The following is a 19942-nucleotide window of genomic DNA, read 5'->3' on the forward strand; positions in this document are numbered from 1 at the left end:
TTCTGCAGCCACCTTTCAGATCTCCCTCCCCTCCCGCCTCCTCCGTGCCCCCACCACCAGTTTACATTTTGACTTGGAGCATTCTAGAGCTTGCCCAGCCACCGCGGCCTCGGATGGCTTTCAGCACCAAAAGCGTGTTTGCATGTCTCCTGGTTCTCGTTTGGAGGATGGGGTGCAGTGAGAAGCACATGGTTCTGCATGTGGGTAAAAAAAAACAGTGCAGATTTCTTAATCAGGGACAAACTGGAGCTGTTTGAACATTAGTATGGCAGAGTGAGAACAAAGAGGATAAATGGAGGCTTTCATGGCCTCTCCAGGCCCCGTTTGTCAGTGGATAAAAGAGAAGTCATTTTGCTGCCTCTAATGTCACGTTGGTAACAGTTGTGTCTGGCCCGTTCACTCTCCAGAGCAGCGGTTCTCACCCTGTGGGTCGCGACCCCTTTGGGGGTCGAATGACCCTTTCACAGGGGTCACCTAAGACCATCGGAAAACACATATATAATTACGTATTGTTTTGTGGTTAATCACTATGCTTTAATTACGTTCAGTTTGTCACAATGAAATTGGGGGTCACCACAACATGAGGAACTGTATTAAAGGGCCGCGGCGTTAGGAAGGTTGAGAACCGTTGCTCTAGAGTCTTGGCTGCCCTTTTGAAGCATCCATTTAACTCAAAGAAAAGGAATATCCATCTCCATGCAAGCGCAGTTCTTCCTTTCTTGTCCCATCCCACAGAGTGGTCCAGCCCACGCATTCTACTTACACACACACACACACACACACGCATGCACGCACACACATGCACACACGCGCACAAACACACACACGCACACAAGCCTGTGTTGGTCACTGCACTGCTATGTTCATCTGTATTAGAAAACTCAGTCTTCTCCGGAACCTTTACATTCACACAAAACATTTCACTTCTTGTCATGAAATGTGTGAGGGTTTGTCCCCCAGCAGGCAATTCTCTGCAGTATCAGCTGGTGTCCTACACTTTAACTACTAAATTCCAGCACTACCTACCTGAGGTAGCGTCACATCCCACTGGTTAAGGGTTCAGGCCTCCAAGACTGCCCCCCCCCAACACACATACTTCAGACACCCATCGTAAGTCCAGTTGTCACCTGTGCTGCTGACCAGCTATAGACCTGAGGCTCCCACCACCCCTCCTCGGTTTGACCACTGTTTGCTAGAGTGGCTCACAGAACTCGGGGTGCCTCTTACTTACCCTATGAGCTTAGTAAAGGAGGAGAGACAGGACACAGGTGCACAGCCATCTGGAGAAATACGAGGGCGAGGTCTGGGAGGGTGTGAGCGCTGGAGCCTCTGTGCCCGGGGAGCCGAGTGCCACCCTCCCGGGTACATGGGTGAGTTCCCCAGTGTGGACACGCTCCAAACTCCATGCTACTGAGATTTTTATGGAGCTTCCTCGTGTGGGCATGATCAATTGTTCACCCCATTCCAGTCCCTCTCCCCTCTCTAGAGGAGGGTGGGAGGGAGGGAGAGAGAGAGAGAGAGAGAGAGAGAGAGAGAGAGAGAGAGAGAGACGGGGGAAGAGGGGCTGAAAACAGAACTTCTAATCATGGCTGGGTTTCTGCTGACCAGCCCCCATCCAGGAAACACCCAGAGTTGCCTCTTTAGAACAAAAGATGCTCCTCGAGGTCTGAGCACTTGGGAATTTATAAGGGTTTTAGGAGCCCGTGTCGGGGACGGGGTCAGAGACAAGTACTAGATGCTCCTAGTGCTCCCGTCACTTAGAAATGTCCAGAGAAGCCCGGCCAGCGTGGCTCCGTGGTTGAGAATTGACCTCTGACCCAGGAGGTCACGGTTCGATTCCCGGTCAGGGCACAGGCCCAGGTTGTGGGCCCAGTTCCCAGTGTGGGGTGTGCAGGAGGCAGCCGATCCATGATTCTCTCTCACCATTGATGTTTCTTTCTGCCTCTCCCTCTCCCTTCCTCTCTGAAATCAATAATAATAAAAAAAGCCCAGGCGTTTCAGGAGCTCTGTGCCGGAACCCGGAGGCAGAGAGCAGTATATATATTTTCTACCGTCTCACATCCCTCTCGTAGATCTCCAATAGGAGTGATGCCTCCTTCAGGCCAAGCGCGCCAGTCAGAGCCAGGGCCTCGGCAGCTGCTGGGCCCCTCGGCGGGTGTTAATAGTTGGGAAGCCGTGGAGCATGAAAACGAAGCACGTTTCCCTGCCCCAGAGGAGGCGAGACCTAAACTGGAAGGTGCAAGAAGGGGACATCTTTTCTTTTTCTGGCTGTCACCACCTCCTGTCATGTCTCCCCAGATCCTGATTCCGGCCCTGATGGTAACTGTGGAGAACGACCTAGTGCTTGTTCCTGAGATGTCCAAGCATATGGAGGACTGGGTGAGGGCGGTGCTGCCTGGGCCCTCGGTGCTTCCTGGAGGGAGCGGGGAGGTGTCCCCGAGGAAAGAGGCGGCTGAGGGCAGAGGGGAACATTCTCCTGAACCGCTTGCTGGACGGGGGCTTCCTCAGGAGCCTCACTGTCACCTCTTGGGAGCAACAACCGTGCCTGATGCTTCCTTTTCCTTGCACGGATGCAGTCTCTCATTCATTCACTCACTCATTCATTTATTCATTTCATGGGCTTGTGCTGTGCCCTTAAATGTGTTGGGACCGTGCTAGATGCTGAGAAGGTTAAGATGAGTAAGATACGGACCCTGCCCTATAGGCACTCGCTGTCCTGTAGTTAATCCCGCACTCAGCCCAGGCAGAGAGAGAGAACCCGGGCGAGACAGGGTGTTGAGGCGAGGAGCGTGCATGCCCGGAGAACGGCAGGAGCTCCATGAGGCCGGAGGATCTTGCTGAGCCCTCTGGGCCCGCCTGAGCTGTGTGGGCCACGGGCCTGAGAGCCACCGGAGGGAGTGATGGGATTGGAAGCTCCCTCTGTTAACAGCGTGGAGGTTGGTAGTGACTGGGGAGGCCTGCAGCGGGGTGGCCGTGGGCTGGCTAGCTGCTGAGAGCGGCCCATCTCCAGTTGCTGTGGCTTTGTCAGCAGCATCAGGCATAGTCACGCCTGCATGGCGAGAGCCAGCAACAAGCAAGCATCTTGCAGGCAGTGAAAGGGCTGAGAACGAATGGTTCTGAAGGGAGACAGTTGTGATGAGAACAAGTCAGCCCTGGATTTGAATATCAGCTCAGCCACGCTGTGTGGCCTTGGGCGGTTCCCTGACCTCTCTGAGCTTTCCCATTACCGCACAGGATTGTGGGTATGCTTCAATAAGACAATGTATGTAGAGCACCCAGGACATAGTAGCTGCTCAACAAGTGGTTATTCCTTCCCTAAACACGCAGTTTTTCAGGGCGGGGGCTGGCCTAAGGGGAGCAGAGGGGAAGGTGCCTCCCCACAGGGGCCCCCTTACACGTTGCACTAACCTGAAACCAGGCCCACGGGCACTCTGCCATTTACTTTTCTGGCTGGTGTTTTCTTCCAGATCCCCCACCTGAAAAGGGGACACATTAAGGATTGTGGACACTGGACACAGATAGAGAAGTAAGGAGTTGGGGGCCCCAGGGCGGGGGACATCGGGACTTCCTGTTTGCCTTCAGTAAAGGCCTTCCTGGGCTAGCCGTTCACCTCGTGTGAGGTGGGCGGGTCCAGACGGGTACGAATCCTCTTTCATTCCCTTCCCAGGCCCGCCGAGTTGAATCGGATCCTCGTGCAGTGGCTGGAAACTGATGCCAGGGACCCGCCAGTGGTCTCGAAGCTTTAGGGGGTGACGTGTGCCAGCCCCCTCCTCTGCTGGGCTGCTGCTCTTGGCACCAAGATGGGCCTGACCCGCGTCTCTCAGAACCAGCAGCCTGGTTCTTAAGGGTGATTTTCTTTAAGGGAAGTGAGTAAAATTAGACGTAATTTTAGATATTAATTCTCTGGGCACAAACGCATCACTTGGTCTCTAAGGATGATTTATGTTCTGTGAGGGGACAAAGGAGGTGGCCGGGGGTGATTTCTCTTTGGCTAATCCATAGTTTTGCAGCAAAATCAGCAGGTAATTCTGAAGCCTTTCCACAGAGATTGGAACTCTTTTGCTCAATAAAGCTAAACATCTGTGATTCCGCTGCGGTTGGGAGGAGGAGGAGGAGTTGCTCTAAGAATGTCCCTCTGGCCTCATCTGGAAGCCCCGTCTCCCGCCCACCCTGCCTCAAGCCCCGTCGCCAGCCCAGTCCTGCCACGGCAGCCTCCTGACTGGTCTCCATACAGGATCTGAACTGAACTTTGCAGGGCCTCCCCGCTGCTCCCCACAGAAAGCTCATGCACTGCCTGGCCCCACCGATCACTCCCCTATTCCTAAGGGCCCCCCAGCACCCCCGAACTGAGTCCCTGCACACACCACACTGACGCTCCTCGACCTCCGCCTGAGCGAATGGGTCCTTCAGCCTGCAGGGTTCCCACCTGCACCTCCCCGCCCAGGCCCCAGCCGGGCCATGAGCCCTTTCTCCCTGCCCCCGGCTGGTGTGCTCCCAGGGGCTGCACACCGCCCTGGCTGCGCTTCCTGCAGGGAAAGCTGGGGTGGTGGTCTCCCTAAGCTGAATTATGAATCATGATGAGTATCAAGTAACCAGGCCAAAAGGGTGTGTGTAGAAAGCAAGGGGAAGGTCAGAAGTGGTCTGAGCTGGCGTTAAGTACCATGTGCCTGGAACCTTGCATACACCACCTCTGTGCTTCCATCGCACAGAGCGGGAAATTAGGGTTCAAATAACTTGCCCAGGGTCCCTTGGCTAGTTAGAGGCAGAGCCTAGATTCAGAAGCACGCTGACTGGTTCCAAAGGCTGAGCTCCTTCTGTCAAAAATCTCCTTTCTAGCCCTGGCTGGTGTCCTCAGTGGTTAGAGCGTGGGCCCATGAACTGAAGGGTCATGGGTTCAATTCCCACTCAAGGGCACGTACCTGGGTTGCAGGCTTGACGCCAGCCCCGAGTGCAGGAGGCAACCAATCAATGTGTCTCTCTCACATCGATGGCGTGCTCTTCCCCTCCCTCCTTCCCTTCCACTCTCTCTCAAAAATAAAAAATAAAAAAAAAATTAAAAAGTCAATGGAAAAAATAGCCTTGGGTGAGGATTAACAACAACAAAATCTGCTTTCTAAGTCTGGAGTCAGATTATCTAGATCGGGCTCCTGGTCTGCCTCTTACCACTGTGTGACCCCGAGAAAGGCTCCTGTACCTCAATTCCCTCACCTATGAAAGGGGACACTGACGGCACCGAGCTCGCAGGTGGCTGTGAGTATTAAATGAGTTCCTCTATGCGGGGCCCCGGAATGGTGCCGGCCCCGACGAGGTGCTACGGAAGCATGAGCGCCAAGATCTCTAGTTTATGTTAGGACAAGGCCCGTGAGGGCTTTGCATTTCCAGCTACACCGCCACCTCGTGCCTTTTGTAGGGGAGAATGAAAGTGCTCATTTAAAAGGCAAATACGTGACCTGGGGAGTGACTGCACCAGCCAGGTAACATTATTTTACTGACATTGTTTAAAATAATGTGTCCAGACTTATTTGTAAGGGAGCAGTTGGAAGAGAGGAGAGTGGAATCTCAGAACATCCTTCATTACAAGAAGCACCAATAAGCAAACTTGTTGGCCCCGATTATCTCAGTTCCAAATATTCGACCCAGCAATCCCCATAAACCATCAAAAATGCCCCAGAGATGCTACTCTTTGGGCAGGTCAGGGTCAAGTGAGTCAAGTCCATAGCACTGCAACAAAAACGTCACCAGTCATACAGCATTGAGGCCATAAAGGCTGCCGGACTGGAGAAAGTCTGTAGGTTACTCAGGAAAACACTAGGAATGTCGGAGTTGTGCTTCCCCTGCTGTGGGGCCTCCGGACACATGCCACCGCTGCAATTGTGCGGCAAAGGGGACAGGGACGATTTTCAGATGCCATTTTAAGTACAGCTTGCTGAGAGTGTGTTCCAATTGACGTAGTTATAAAGTGCTACTTTTATGTCATGACTACAAAAGGCATAAATAACAAATGTATTCACCTCTGCTAAGGGGAATGGCAGAGCCATATTCTCTCTTGTACCCACACACCAGTGGGGTCACGGAGCTCCCCACAGGAGCCCAGATCTCTTACAGGTTCCCCCACACATAGTGGCTGCCAATTAGCAGTGCCCAAGGTTTCCAGGAGAAATGGCTTCTAAAAGTGAGTCTGTTAGAATAGATGGGACTGGAAGCTATGTGTGTCCCTCTTGGGGTGTAATGAACCCACAGTTTCAGGCCTTGAAGCGACTCCAAGCCAGTGTTCACCTTGTTCACACCAATAATACCAGGAGCACAAATGAAAAGCAAACAGTGGTCAAAATATGTAGGTCAGAAGCTCAGAGGTTTTTGCAACAAGACTTGGTTGGGAAATACAACACTTTGCTGTTCCTGCCACACAGGATCAAATATTTTCTGATCTCAGCGATTGTGGGCGTTTCTCCCAGTGCTGGCTGCTGCACCCGAGCCTTGGTGGGTCTCTCACTAAGACCTTGGGCGTAGCTGCTGACGTGCACTCAGAAAGAGATGGTAAACAGGTCCCACACATCTATGAATCTTTGCTGGGATTCACAGGATAAACTGCAACGTACATCAGTGGGTTTCTGCTGCATGAAACACAAATGCAATAGTTACTTTAATAACACAGCTGAAGTATTTACAATCGCTATAGATGTTCAAGCTTTCATGTTCATAAGGTCTTAGTGGGATCATTTTGTCAGTTTACATAAATACATGTCATATCTACAAGACAAGGGTTTTGAGGCTATTACCTGTTTTTGAAAGAACACCGATGATGTTTCTTCTCCTGTAAGACATCCCAAGCTAATGATGACCTTGGGGCTTCAGAGGGGAGGAAGGTCACTGAAGGACGATTAGAAGAGCAGATGATCACTAATTAGAGGTTTGCTCTGCCGTACAGGTAGGTCATAAAACGTTATCTCTGATCATCTCTAACTCTAGGCAAAGCCCCGAATTCAAGTTCTTCTAGGTAGGTAAGAGGGGAGGGGCAGAAGTTTCTTTTGAGCCCACAGAGCTCAGAACAATCCACACACCACTCAGGCACATCTTGGGGTAACTCGTCCTGAACCCCCACAGCGCCCTCCCACTTTGTGTCATATGTTGAATGAACTTTATGCCCTACGTCAGATTTCCTTTTATTTATTTTATATTAGAGAGAGGAACATCGATTTGTTGTTCTACTTAGTTATGCATTCATTGGTTGCTTCTTGGATGTGCCCTGACCCTGACTGGGAGATCAAACCCACAACCTTGGCTTATGGGGACGACGCTCTAACCCACTGAGCTACCCGGCTGCCCTCGTCATATTTTACAGAGAATGAGCTGGCTGAGTGGGACAAGGCAGTAAGATCTGCAGGTCAGAAATCATTAAATTCCTCTTGTTTCAAAGATGGGTGGAGTTACCACGGACAAATTGTACTTGGAGTTCATTCTCACTGATTCGCAAGTACGAGCAGGGAAGAGATCAAAACACAAGCTTCAGTGACCATCGAAATAGTAGCATTAATTTCCCTTGTCAACAATGGTGCGAAAAAAAGTTAAGACTCAGCAATTATTGGACAAGCTGAGCCCTTCAGACAAGAAGAAATAAGCAATAAACCATCGCCCTTGACCACGGATGATGGCAACGGAGATTGAATGAACTGATACACATCGCTTTTGCTGATTTGTATATTTCCATGTAATTTTATTTTCTTCAATAAAGGCAATTTATAAAATTGATGTGATTGGCTCGGGGCAGGCGAGGAAGCGTCCCCTCCAAGGGCAAATGTTCAGGGTCAAGAAGGAGAACCTGGTCGGGCTCCAGGCTCTGGGGCTCTCAGCAGAGGAGGGAGGAGGGTCCCTTCCCAGGCCCACCCACGCCATGGCACCGGCTTCTGTGATGCCCCAGGGCAGACTGCATTCAGCAAGAGAAAACTTGGGTCTGACTGTGGTCCAAAGGGGCATTTGTGGATGGGAGCAGGACACACCTTGCCTGGGTGGTAGGGACAGGGCTTGCAGGCGGTGGAAAACAAGTTATTTGGGATGACACTAGGCTGTCCCTCCGGACTCCCTTCCCTTCCTGTCCTGCCCCGTCCCCCACTGCCCCCGGGTTTGATGCTCTCCCACCTCCTGGCCACAGCCCCAGGACCCCCTTCCAGGGCTTCAGGGAAGGGACAGTGGTCAGCCTGACAAGTGGTTTCTCCTCCCTCAGCCCCAAGGCCTCCCCCACCAAGCCCGGCCTTTCACAGGCAGAAAGTCCAGTTCTGGGCTGGCAGCAGGGGGGCAGGGCCGGGGGGGGGGGGGGGTGAGCTCTCTTCCCTCGGGCGGGGATGGAGCGGCTGCACAGGCCCTGCCTCCTGCCTTAGCCCACGGGAAACAGGCCCAGAGGAAGGAGGCCCAGCCCTGCTCTTCTCTCTCCCAAAGGCCCTGGTGGAGACCCCCTCCCCGCAGGGGCTGACAGACATGGTGCATTGTCAGCTGGGGCTGCCACGACAGAGTGCCACAGACCAGGGGCTTCAACAACACAGATCTATTTCTCAGTCTGGAGGCTGGAGGTCCGGCATCAAGTGCTCGCAGGGTCGGCTTCTCCTGAGGCCTCGCCTTGGCGTGCCGGTGGCTGTCTTCCCACTGGGACGCCAGTCATACTGAATCAGGACCCATCCCAACGCCCTCATTTTGACTTATTGCCTCTTTAAAGGCCCTATTGCCAAAGACAGTCGCCTTCTGATGAAATTGGGCCGCACCCAATTCGCCTCATAACGCAACCCTTCCCCAAAGTTGGCTCTGCTCTCTGGCCTGGCGCTCCACAGATCCCTCAGCCGTCTCTGGGACGCCCCTCTCCGGGACTGAGCTGCCTCTGAGCACTGCTGTCCACTAGCTGGGGTGCCCTGTGGGGAGCTCATGGTCACCACCCCATCCCCACCCCGGCTCTCACCTTACCCCCGCTCCCGCCTCACTGCTAGTGCATTTGCGTTGGAGGGTGCATTTCTGTGCTCACGTAAACGCATACGCACTTGGCAGCTCAGTGGAAAGCCTGGTTTGGGGACAGGTGCGACTCTGCCCCCCTTCCCCCCACCCTGTTCCAGGACCTCGCATGTGCATATCCGACCCCAGATCCACGCCTCCAGCCTGGCCTCTCTTCCTCCGAAACCCCGGAGCTGCTGCTCCCGTTCCCACTGGACACCAGGTCTTGGCTTCAGGGTCTGATAAGCTCCGATGCCCAGTGGCTTATTAATTTGTCACACAAACTACATCGGGGCGGGGCTCCGTGCCAGGCACTGAGCTGAGGGATGGCGCTGCAGGCAATGGTGTCCCGCGGCTCCTGCCAGGCGAGCTGGCAGCAGGGCAGATGGAAGAGCCCGCCGCCACTTCAAGCTCTAATTGTGTTCCCGTGAGACTCATGCTTCTTCTCTAACCTTGAGATCAACCCGGAGAATTAGGCAAAAGTACCCTCACCTTACTGAGGAGGAAACTCGGGGTTGTGGACCCAAAAAGGGGGGTCCTATGTGTAGGAAATAGGCCTCCGTGATCGATCTTCAGCATAGTCAACTTTTAACGGAAACGTTACTGAATTTCCCCAGGGCAAACAGCATGCAGGGAGGAGGGGAGAGGGTAAAAGAACAAAGAACTGTGTACATGAGCCAGCATCACGGTGGAAACCCCCAGGTGCCCAGGACAAAACACCTTACACCTGCCTCAACTAGACAGGGGGAGGTGGAGACAACTAGAAAAGGCCTCAGCGCCCTCCCCCACCCCTTTTCTTAAATGGCCCCATAAGAGACAGTTGGGCAATTAAAAAAAAAAAAGACCCAGGTGACATGAGGAAACTATTAACCCCATAGTACTCAGCCAATGAGGAACCGGAGGAAGGACTCTCACTCCCTAGGAATACATAGCCTGTGACCACTGCTCCGTGTGCGCCTGTTCACCCGGACACCCGTTCTTGCAAGAACGTAGTAAAAGTCTCGTTTTTTGCCACACTTCTGTCCCCAAGTCTGTTATTTGAATTCAGACAGGTGAGCATTTCTCACATGTGGAAAGCAACCTCACAGGGTGATGTGATCATAAATTCCCAACGGGGCAGGTCATGGTGGGCAGCTACGCCCCAGGCATGTAGCTTCTTTAGTGAAAGGTTGACCGTTGCCTTAAGCAAGCCCTGCCCACTGCTCCGTGCACCTTTGAAATAACCACCCTCACGAGAGCACAGAATGTTCACTATCCTGTATTCCCCTTCCTACCTTGCTCCCCCCGCCCCCCTGGCAGTCCCTCCCCATTTCAATTGCAGAGAATGAACTGCACAACTGCTACTGGGAGCATTGGAGACCTCGCTCCCTGGGATGTTGTCAGTTTGACTCTAATCAACTCGCAAAAATCCTCTGCAGGTTCGGACGTTTCTTCCGCTGACAGGCTAATCAGCAGAGCATGGATGAGGAGCCCTGGTCCATCTGCCCTGAAGACCGGGGAGGGGAGACCTCAGGTAGAGGACCATCCTGGGCAGAGAGTCCCTTGCCCTTGCCCTTGGCCACCAGCATCCTTTTCTGTCTCCCTAGAGCAGTGGGCAGCTTGGTGTTGTGGGCTGAGGAAAAATAATTATCCTTCTACCTTTCTTTTCTTTTCTTTTTTTGGCCATTATGGCATATGTGCCTTTTATTTTATTTAAATATATTTTTATTGATTTCAGAGAGGAAGGGAGGGGGAGAGAGAGAGAGAAACATCAATGATGAGAGAGAATCATTGATCGCTGCCTCCTGCACTCCCCCTACTGGGGATTGAGCCTGTGCCCTGACCGGGAATCAAACCGTGACCTGCTGGTTCATAGGTTGATGCTCAACCACTGAGCCACTCTGGCCGGACTCCTTCTACCCTTCTAAATTCTTCTTTCTGGACTCAAAATCAAATTGATCTAAGACAGAGTAACAGGAGAAAATGATGTATTTACATACAAATTTACCAAAAAAGAAAAAAAAAAGACTAAAATTTACCAAAAAGGATTTACACATATACATACAGATGAAGATTTATTACATATACATACATCCGTGAAGGAGATCAGAGAGGTGAGTGTCCATCGCAGCCCAGCATGCGATGGCCCGAGTCTCCAGCTCATCCGGGTACTCGAGGCCAGGCCCTGCCCCTGCTTCCCAGGCTAGGACCCCGCCCTCCCATCCCAGCGTTGCCGGCCAGTGAGAGCTGCATGCAGTCAGGGCCTGGAGTGGCCAGCACAGTAGCCTCTAGCCAGGCAGGGGCACCGGAGGCCCCGAGGGTGCATGGCCTGGGTGCCTGCCCCCTGCAGGCCCTGCGTCTTAGAGAAAGGCCTGCGCTGGGGCTGATCAGGCATGGCCTTGGCAGGTGCTGGCCCTGGCCAGGCAGCAGAACAAGAGGCTGAAGGTGGTGGTGGTGGTGGGAGGGTGGGGGGGCACTCGCCCTCGGACGTTGCCTGCCCGGATGGCTTTATGACCCACATGGGCGAGATGAAGCGGGTCCTCCAGGTCCTCTCGGCCCTCTCCTGCCTGCCTCTGCAGCCACCAGCCTCAGCCTCCATCCCAAATCCCAGGAAGAGGTTCCTTAGCCTTTCCTCTCAGGCCAGATTCCTCCTTCCCCCCCAGTTCCAAAATGACACTCCAATTCCTGATCCGCTAGTGATCACCCTCCCCAGAGCCCTTCCTGGGCTTGCTCAGGCCTCTTGTTAGGTCTGTGCGCCCCCTGGTGGCCATGGAGAGGATGTCCACGCCCCTCTCCTGCCGGAGCCTCCTCACTAGTACATGAATGGTAAGTCAGACCCCAAAAGCGGGGCTCACCATGACAAATCCAGAAGGATTGGCACTTAGTTGGTTTTACTTATGGGGAAGCTGAATATCAGAGAGGGCGAGTGACTTGCCTAGGGTCACAGAGCCATCAGCAACAGAGCTGGGCAGAGAGTCAGGAGTCCGACACCAGCCCTGTGCTGGGATCCTGTCCATGCAAGTCATCCAGCCCTCGGTGCCCGCAGGGGCCTGCCAGGCGTCTAGGAGCCTGCCGGGAGTGCCACATGTTCACGCCTTAGCAGGGCTCCTACTGCCACCTGACAGGTCCTGCTCCCCTGGGATAACCCCCTGTCCGCCCAGCAATTTCCTCATTTGCTCAGACTGACAATTTCCACCTCGTAGAAAATGTTCCGGTCATGGGATCAGCCGTGGCAGTAATTAACCCTGATTGCTAATGAGCGAGGACGGGCTCCAGCAATCGATTTCGCCAGCTCTGTACTCAGGTGACTGCGAAGGCTGGCATCCTCCTGGCTGACCTGCACCTGCAGCTGGATAAGCGTGGCCTGGCCTTGTCCCAGTAAGAGCCCCTCCTCCATTCCTGGGTGGGCCAGTGCTCCCAGCACCCCCTGCCCTGGCCTCAGCCAGACACTCAGGATCTGGCCGGTTCAGTGACCTTTACATGGGAATAGAAACAGGCCAGGGACGAGCTAAGCGTTCAAGAACAGCCTTGCACAGGGGTGGGAAACCATGGCTTAAGCTCCCCATGGGTTTCGCCTGCAGGGGCTCATCTGCACCACGGGCCACGTGGCCTGTGGTCACTGGAGTGTCACGGCTGAGCACGGGCGGCCGATGCATCCTGGCTTCACCACTGTTGTCCGTGTGGCCCGGGGCAAGTCTCTCCCCCCCTGGCTACGGCAGTTTGCCCCCCTGGAATATGGGGGTGAGCACGACAACCGTGCACGCGGGGTGCTTAGGAGAGTGTACACAGTGCTCTGTGAGTGTTTGTAATGGGCTTGGGGCGTGAGACAGGCCCTTTGCAGAGCCCTCACCCTGTGCTGTCAGATGTCAGCACTGCCGGGGGTTGGGCGTCACGGGTCAGTGTGTCCTGCCACCCAGGCGTGCAGCTCTCCTCCGAGCACCAGCTCTGAGGAAGAGACACAGAGCAAACGCTGTGGATGGAGCTGGGTCCCCTGTGGTCCAGGCTCAGAGATCAAAACCAAACCGTCCCAAAGCAGTTTCTAAGGGATTCCCTTCGTTTTGTCGAGCACCATGAGAGAATTGCTATCTAGACCTTGAAACCTGGCCTTGTTTCTCATCAGCAGGGAACACGCATGTTGGCTGCTCTTGTCCCCCCTTCCCCTCCCCCTCCCTCTTTCTACCACAAACGTCTCAGAGAATCGCCAGGCAAGACAGGGGCAACCTGAGGGATGGGTGAGCGGGAGGGGAAAGACGGAGCCCTGTGTTCATCAGCCCCGCTCCCGTAGGTAAGAGCTGTTGCAGCCGAAGCATGATCCATTGTATGGGACCTGGTCCCCAGGTGCTCAGAGCCCCCCTCCGCCCCCCCCCCCCCCGCCATGGATGTGTCATTACCCCCCTCAGAGCTGGCTTCACTGCCCAAGAGAGCCCAGTGGGAATTGGGGGTGAAGGACAACACAATGATCCCCACCCCCAAGATCTGGCCACAGTCCTGGTCCACTATCCAGGGCTGATCTCACACGGATTGCCTCGGTTTCTCAAAATGATGAGCAGAGGATGGAAATAACTCCGAGTGGCAGAAATCAAAATGCACGCGGGATTTCCTGGCCCCGTCTCCAGGGAAGCGCAGCCCAGCAGACTGGCCTTTGGGCAGCAGTGGGAGACCCCACTGTGTGTGTGACACATTACGCCCAGGGCAGGGAGCAAGGGTGGGGACCGGCGTCTCTCGTATCCACTGTGCGCCGGGCGCTTAGCTGGGTGCTGCGCACACTCTCTGAGAGAGTCCTCATCCTCACTTCACAGATGAGGAAGCGGAGAGGTTAAAGAACACGCCCCCGGTCACACAGCTAGTGAACCAGTGCCCGGCCTTTGTTCAGTGCCGGGCCCTGCGGACCCTTTTCACTGGCCATCTCCCGCTCACTGCTCTGGATCTTACACAAAATCCCGTTGTTCTCAAAAACCGTTCTGACGCCCTCCCCCCACAGAGGGCCGCCGTGGCCTGTTTCTGCCAGTGTGTCCTCTCTGGTCCCGGTCACGGTGAATCAGGATTAGTTCAGCTTCATCTGTTCCCTCAGCCTGAGCACCCAGCCACCGACGGTACATGTCAAAGGCAATTTCCATCCAATTTAGCAGGTGGCGGGGTGTGGAGAAGGGCTTAAACGGGCCGTGAGACAGGCGTCCTCTGGAAGCGGGGCCAAGGGGCGGGAGACTGGGGCTAAACGTCTGTTCCAGCAGCGTCCTACTCTTCGGAGAAACCCAGAGGTTTCTGGTTGGGGTGGCTAAGGAGGAGAAGCGGGCTCCTGAGGCAGGTGGGTCCCCGACGAGAGGGTGGACTCAGCTTGGCAGACATGGTGCCCAGGAAGAGCAACCGGCAGGGAGAGGCTGCAGGGGACCCTGGTCCCCGGGGCTGCGAGTTGGGACAGCAGAGCCGGTCCTCCCCCAGACGCACACACACTCCCCCTTTGCCTTCCCCGGGCTCCGCCCAGGGCCTCTCGCTCTTGGGAGCCCGGTCTCAGCTTAGACCTGCTCCAGGCCAGGACAGCTTGCTGCATCCTGACAGTGAGGCCCTCAGATGAGCAAGGCAGCCAAGCGGGGGCAAGCCACTGGGTCCCCTGGAGCCTCGCGTGGTGGGCGGTCCCCCTCCCGGCTGAGGGCTGATGCCACTCAGACATAGCCTCCCTGTCCCTACGCCTCCTTTCTCCCTTCCCAAGGCTGAGACTCGCCCCAGGCTGTGACCGTAGACCCAGCTGTGGAAGTCCCGTGGCCAGATGACAGCGACCTTCCGGGAACAGGCGCTACAAGGACACACAGGAAAGTGAGGACTTCCTCCACAGTGGACGGGAAATGCCCACCGGGGTCCTCAAGTGGCTCTTCTCCCACTGCCAGGTGGTGGCGCTCACCCTGCTGTGGCGACGGGACCATCCCGGGATCTCCAAGTCCAGCAATGCAGGGGCGTGCCAGGCCGCGGGGTGCACCTGGGCTGCCCGTCGCCCTCACGTCACCTTGCAGTGTGTGCCCCAGTCCCACTTGCAGGAGGCCTCCTTCCCTCCGCCCTGAGAGAGGTTCTGGGCCTTGCCTGCCACCACTCAGCCCCTGTGAAGTGATCAGGAATGCCCCAGGGAAGGGGGCCACCCCCCCACCCCACCCCCGGGAGGCATGAGAAGCGGCTGCTGAGGGGAAAGCGTTCTCTAAGCCATAGTAACTTTCAAATTCAGAAGGGTCCCCTGCAAGGAAGATCTTACCTGCAGGTCTCCGGTTCCTAAAACGAAGCCAAGGGCAGGCGCTACTCCGAGGATGGAGAGTGTGCGCTGGAGAAACAGCGGCGAGGACCCTGATGCCAAGAGGCCTTGAGGAACCCATGCACGAAAGGGGAAAACTGCAAGCCAGCGTCTGAGCCACGTTCCGTGAAGCACAGAGCCTGGCTGATCGTAGTTTACACTGGCTTTATTCCCACATGGCAGGGCTGCTCCGAGGTCAAGAAAGGCCCAGAAATTTCCAGAAAATTCCAAAACAGGATGATTAAAACTTTGGTTTGTCTTCATTTCTGATACCCACGAAAGAAGGCCCTCTCACGCAGAGTGAGAGGATGCCGTGCTGTGCTCCAGAAAACAGCAGGGTGTCGTTTTACAGACAAATCCCTCCTGCTCTCGGGGCAGGTGAGCAGGCGACGGGACACAGGCTGGCGTTTGGAGCACGAGCACCCTTTGATGAGGTCAGTGCATCTCTGTGACGTCAGACACGTGAACATGGACAGGCTGGGGGCAACCGTGGACCATGAGTGAGCCCTCAGGGGTGGGGGTGGGCAAGAGGAGCCGGGCAAACTGTAGTGTTGCCCACCCCGCACTGAGCAATGCCATAAGCTAGGAGGATTCTGACGGAGGGCCTGAGACTCTCTCAGAGGCAAACGCATTTCATGATTAACCTCATAAATTTGATCCACGTGGTCTGGCATTTACGCTATCAACTTGGCTGATTTGATAACCATCCGTTCTATTAATAAACCCTGCAGAACTAGGCCCTTTTCAAGTTGCTGTGGGATTATTGAATGCTTGCTGGGTTTGCCACGCTGTTCTGCTACAGGTGGAAAATAGCAGGCAAATGCTGGGTCTACATAGGATACTGAGATGGGAGGCTCTGGGCACCTACAGGGTGGCATTGAGAGCCCGTGGAGGGCGGAATCAGACCCGGGTTCAGTCCCAACTGTGCCACTTACGGGCTGCATGCCTAAGTGGTCCCTATTATTTCCTCAACCTCACTCTCACTTCCCTCTCCCTGGTCTAGTTCACGTCTGAACTTTATGCTTCATTGTGAATAAGAGTTCCTGGAATGCGTTCATTACAGAGTTTTAACCCATTTGGTGGCGCACACTTGAAACCATTTTAGTCATTCTGACCACTGTTCCCATCACTGGATAACATCTTGAGCAGATTGTTTTACTCCTGAAAATGTCGCAGTGAATAAACAATCTGCTTACTTTGGACTGCCGATCTCATGTCCAAACAAAGCTCTTCCCTCCCCCATCAGAGGAGGCGGGTGGAGGAGGTGAGTAGCATACACTCCACCCTCACGCCCCCTCCTGTTCTGAGGCCCCCAGAGCAGAGTAGGAAAGGGGCCTGGGCGGACTCTGGACCCCTCCCGGCCTTCTCTCTCTCTCTCTCTCTCTCTCTCTCTCTCTCTCTCTCTCTCTCTCTCTTGCTTTTGTCAAGCTCTTCTAAGGTTATCTGAGGTAGCAGGTGTCTTGCTTGGTCTGGTGACTTAGGTCTCCTCCAGACCGGACGGTGGTTCCTCAGACAGGCCTTGACCTTCACTCGGCACCCTCACAGAGCGGCCCCGTGTCCTCGGACTGCCATCAGTCCGAGCCTCCAGCCCCCCGTGGTGGGACAAAGGTGCTGCCCTATGATGAGCATTTTCTTTTTCTTTTTTGAATTGAGACCATTTTAATTTATTACACTTATAACCACGAATGATAAACTGCACAGCTTCTTAACATTTTACACCGTAACCCTATGCACTGAAACATTTTACCTGACCAGGTAACACACATGTATTCTTTAAACAGAAGTATTGGGGGGGAATGTGTTCACACCTTGGAAATGTCATACGTTTAAAGTCTTGCTTAGAAAGTCCTCTGTTCAAGTGGCGATATGACTGTCTTCTGAAAACTGATGTTTACACCCAAGTGTCTTACAATACATTTGCCCAGATGAGGGCTGCAAGGTAAAAGCCGGTTCTGAGAGGATCCAGATCCCAATTTGACAAATACGACACACCTGCTTGTTTACTTGATTGTTTTGTTCTCGGCAGCCCTCTCCCCTCCTCCCTTTTATTTTTTTAAAATTGTATTTTTCAAGTACAGTTTACAATCAACATTATTCTGTATTAGTTTCAGGCATACAGCGTGATATTTCCAGGACCCACCTGGCACCTAACACCATTATTACAGTATGGTTGACCATATCCCCTACACTGTACTGTGCGTCAGTCCTGGCAGTTTGCATCTGTGATCACCGTCTAACCCCAGTGGGGACGATGTCAAAAGCCTAATCGGAGGCCCTTTGGGCAAGTGAAGTCTGAGCCAAATGGCCCTTCCATCGCCCCCACCCCGCCACTGGGTGGTGAGCTCTGCATACACACACACACACACACACACACACACACACACACACACACGCCTCCGGGCTCCCGCCCTGCCCCCATCCCCTCTGCTTCCCAGGGAAGGCAGGCAGCCAGAGGCCCTTTCTCAGGACCGAGGGCTCGGTGCTTTCCCCTCCAGTCCTTCCTGGGCACAGACACTTTCCTAATGAAGGTCCTTCCAGAAAGCCTTGTAACCTGAGGGATGAACAACGCCCGCGTTGAGGGCAGCTGTGGGGACTTAACGGGATGACAGGAAGCCATTGGCCCAGGAGTTCACTTGGGTTGGCTCACGGCTGCTGGTTACAGTTACGCAAGCTGCACCCTGCACAGCTCCGGGGCCATTTTCACCCTCAGAGATGCATATCTCAATACACCTTCTGGCAGAGCCCAGTCATGTGTCCACATAGGGACTCACCCCAGGGTTGGTGCCACCCTGGCAGATGCCAGGCCCTCTTTTCTAAAATATCAAGGCCTGCTCCCACTTTGCCGTGAGAATCCTAGAAGCCAGCAACCAAGGGCTCATGATGCACAGTCCCCCGCCAGGAGTACCCCAATTTTGTCCCCCTGCTTTCGTGACCTCATGTCCTGCCTCAATCCTTCTACTGCCTCAGGCTGGGACTTCTGTCAGGGCCGGAGGGACATCCAAAGACCCTCAAACCAGGCCCCTGTGCCAAGGGGACAGAGGATGAAGAGGAGGCCCCAGGGATCCTTGGAGTCAGCTTTGGGCTCTGTCTTTTCAGGTGCTAGTCTAAGCAGTTCATAAAAACGAGCAACAGGCGGATATATAATGACTGGCAGAATCTAGCAGCATAACAACGGAAAACAGAAAATAATTTTGGAAACATGATGTATGACAATCTACACTAATAAAAGACAAAGATGCTAATTGACCGTACCTTCGCTATGCCCTAAGCCATGCCCACCAGCCGATCAGAGTGACTATATGAAAATTAACCAAGATGACGGCCGGCAACCATGGAGCTGGAGCAAGCAGGAGGCTTGGTTGCCCGGGTAATGGAGGAAGCCAAGCTTCCCGCCAGCCCTGAGCTGGCTGTGACCTCTGCTAAAGGCAACAACGTTTCAATTATAGAATCTAAACAAATCCCAGATACCTGCTTCCAGCCAGCCTCCACTGGGAGCTTGGGTGGCTGGGGGTTGTGGCCAGCCTGCAAACAGCCATCAGCTCCCTCACCTAGGATGGCCAGGAACCCCAGTGGGGACTCCCACACTGAAGGGGCTGTGGCCAGCCTGCAAACAGCCATTAGCCTCTCACCCAGGCTGTCCAGGCACCCCAGTGGAGATCCCCACCCTGAAGGGGCTGTGGCCAGCCTGCAAACTGCCATCAGCCCCTCACCCAGGATGGCCAGGCACTCCTATATAATGAAAGGGTAATATGCAAATTGACCCTAACAGCAGAACAACTGGGAATGACTGGTCACTATGACACACACTGACCACCAGGGGGCAGATGCTCAATGCAGGAGCTGCCCCCTGGTGGTCAGCGCCCTCCTATAGGGGGAGCTCTGCTCAGCCACAAGCCAGGCTGATGGCTGCCAGTACAGCGGTGGTAGTGGGAGTCTCTCCCGCCTCCTCAGCAGCGCTAAGGATGTCCGACTGCAACTTAGGCCTACTCCCCGCTGGCAAGTGGACATCCCCCGAGGGCTGCCAGGCTGCCAAAGGGATGTCTGACTTCCAGCTTAGGCCCTTTTCCCCAGGGAGTGGGCCTAAGACAGCAGGTGGTCATCCCCCGAAGGGTCCCAGACTGCAAGAGGGCGCAGGTCGGGCTGAGGGACGCCCCTGAGTGCACAAAATTTTGTGCACCAGGCCTCTAGTGTAATATATAATTTATAATTACTGTCATTTTAACAAATGCCTTCTGAACCTATAACCCATATATATATATACAAAATTGTATACACACTTTGAATGATTATAGTTACTGTTTATTAACATCCAGTTCATTTTCAAAATTTAGAAGAACCTATAGAAATAAATAGCTTTTGTGGTCAATGCCTGTTTTCCAACTGATGACTGTTCTGGTCCAGGCTGTGCTGGTATCGCAAAGCAATGGAATCGCAACATCAAGAATCATTTCGTTCGGTATTTGTGTACCTTCAATTCATCAAGTGTTGCTGGTTTTGTACCGTAATCTTTATCTTTTAAGTACACCCATTAAAAAAAAGGTTTAGTGGCACTTTAGAATAAATTTTCTTTGTTCAAAGCTTAGTCTGACTTCACCCATTATTTCTTCACCCATTATTTCAAATCAATTAAACCTGAAAAGGAGTGAAAATCAAGTGTGTTATCACTGTTAAAGCTCTGCTCTAGGCCCTAGAGTCTAAGCTAGGGGGTCTGTGGCT

General features: G+C 53.9%; 1 protein-coding gene across 1 annotated transcript in view; it reads left to right on the forward strand.

Moving 5' to 3' along the window:
* LOC132235331 (bifunctional epoxide hydrolase 2-like) overlaps positions 1-5060 on the forward strand; it is a 66893-nt gene extending 61833 nt beyond the window's left edge. Inside the window, exons 17-19 of the mRNA XM_059697533.1 lie at positions 2299-2379; positions 3468-3526; positions 3668-5060. Coding sequence (XP_059553516.1) covers positions 2299-2379; positions 3468-3526; positions 3668-3746 — 219 coding nt within the window. The 3' untranslated portion in view covers positions 3747-5060. The remainder of the gene's footprint in view (positions 1-2298; positions 2380-3467; positions 3527-3667) is intronic.
* The last annotated feature ends 14882 nt before the right edge of the window (positions 5061-19942 follow it).

Source organism: Myotis daubentonii, chromosome 5 (assembly GCF_963259705.1).
Source record: "Myotis daubentonii chromosome 5, mMyoDau2.1, whole genome shotgun sequence".
Classification (NCBI taxonomy): Eukaryota; Metazoa; Chordata; class Mammalia; order Chiroptera; family Vespertilionidae; genus Myotis; species Myotis daubentonii.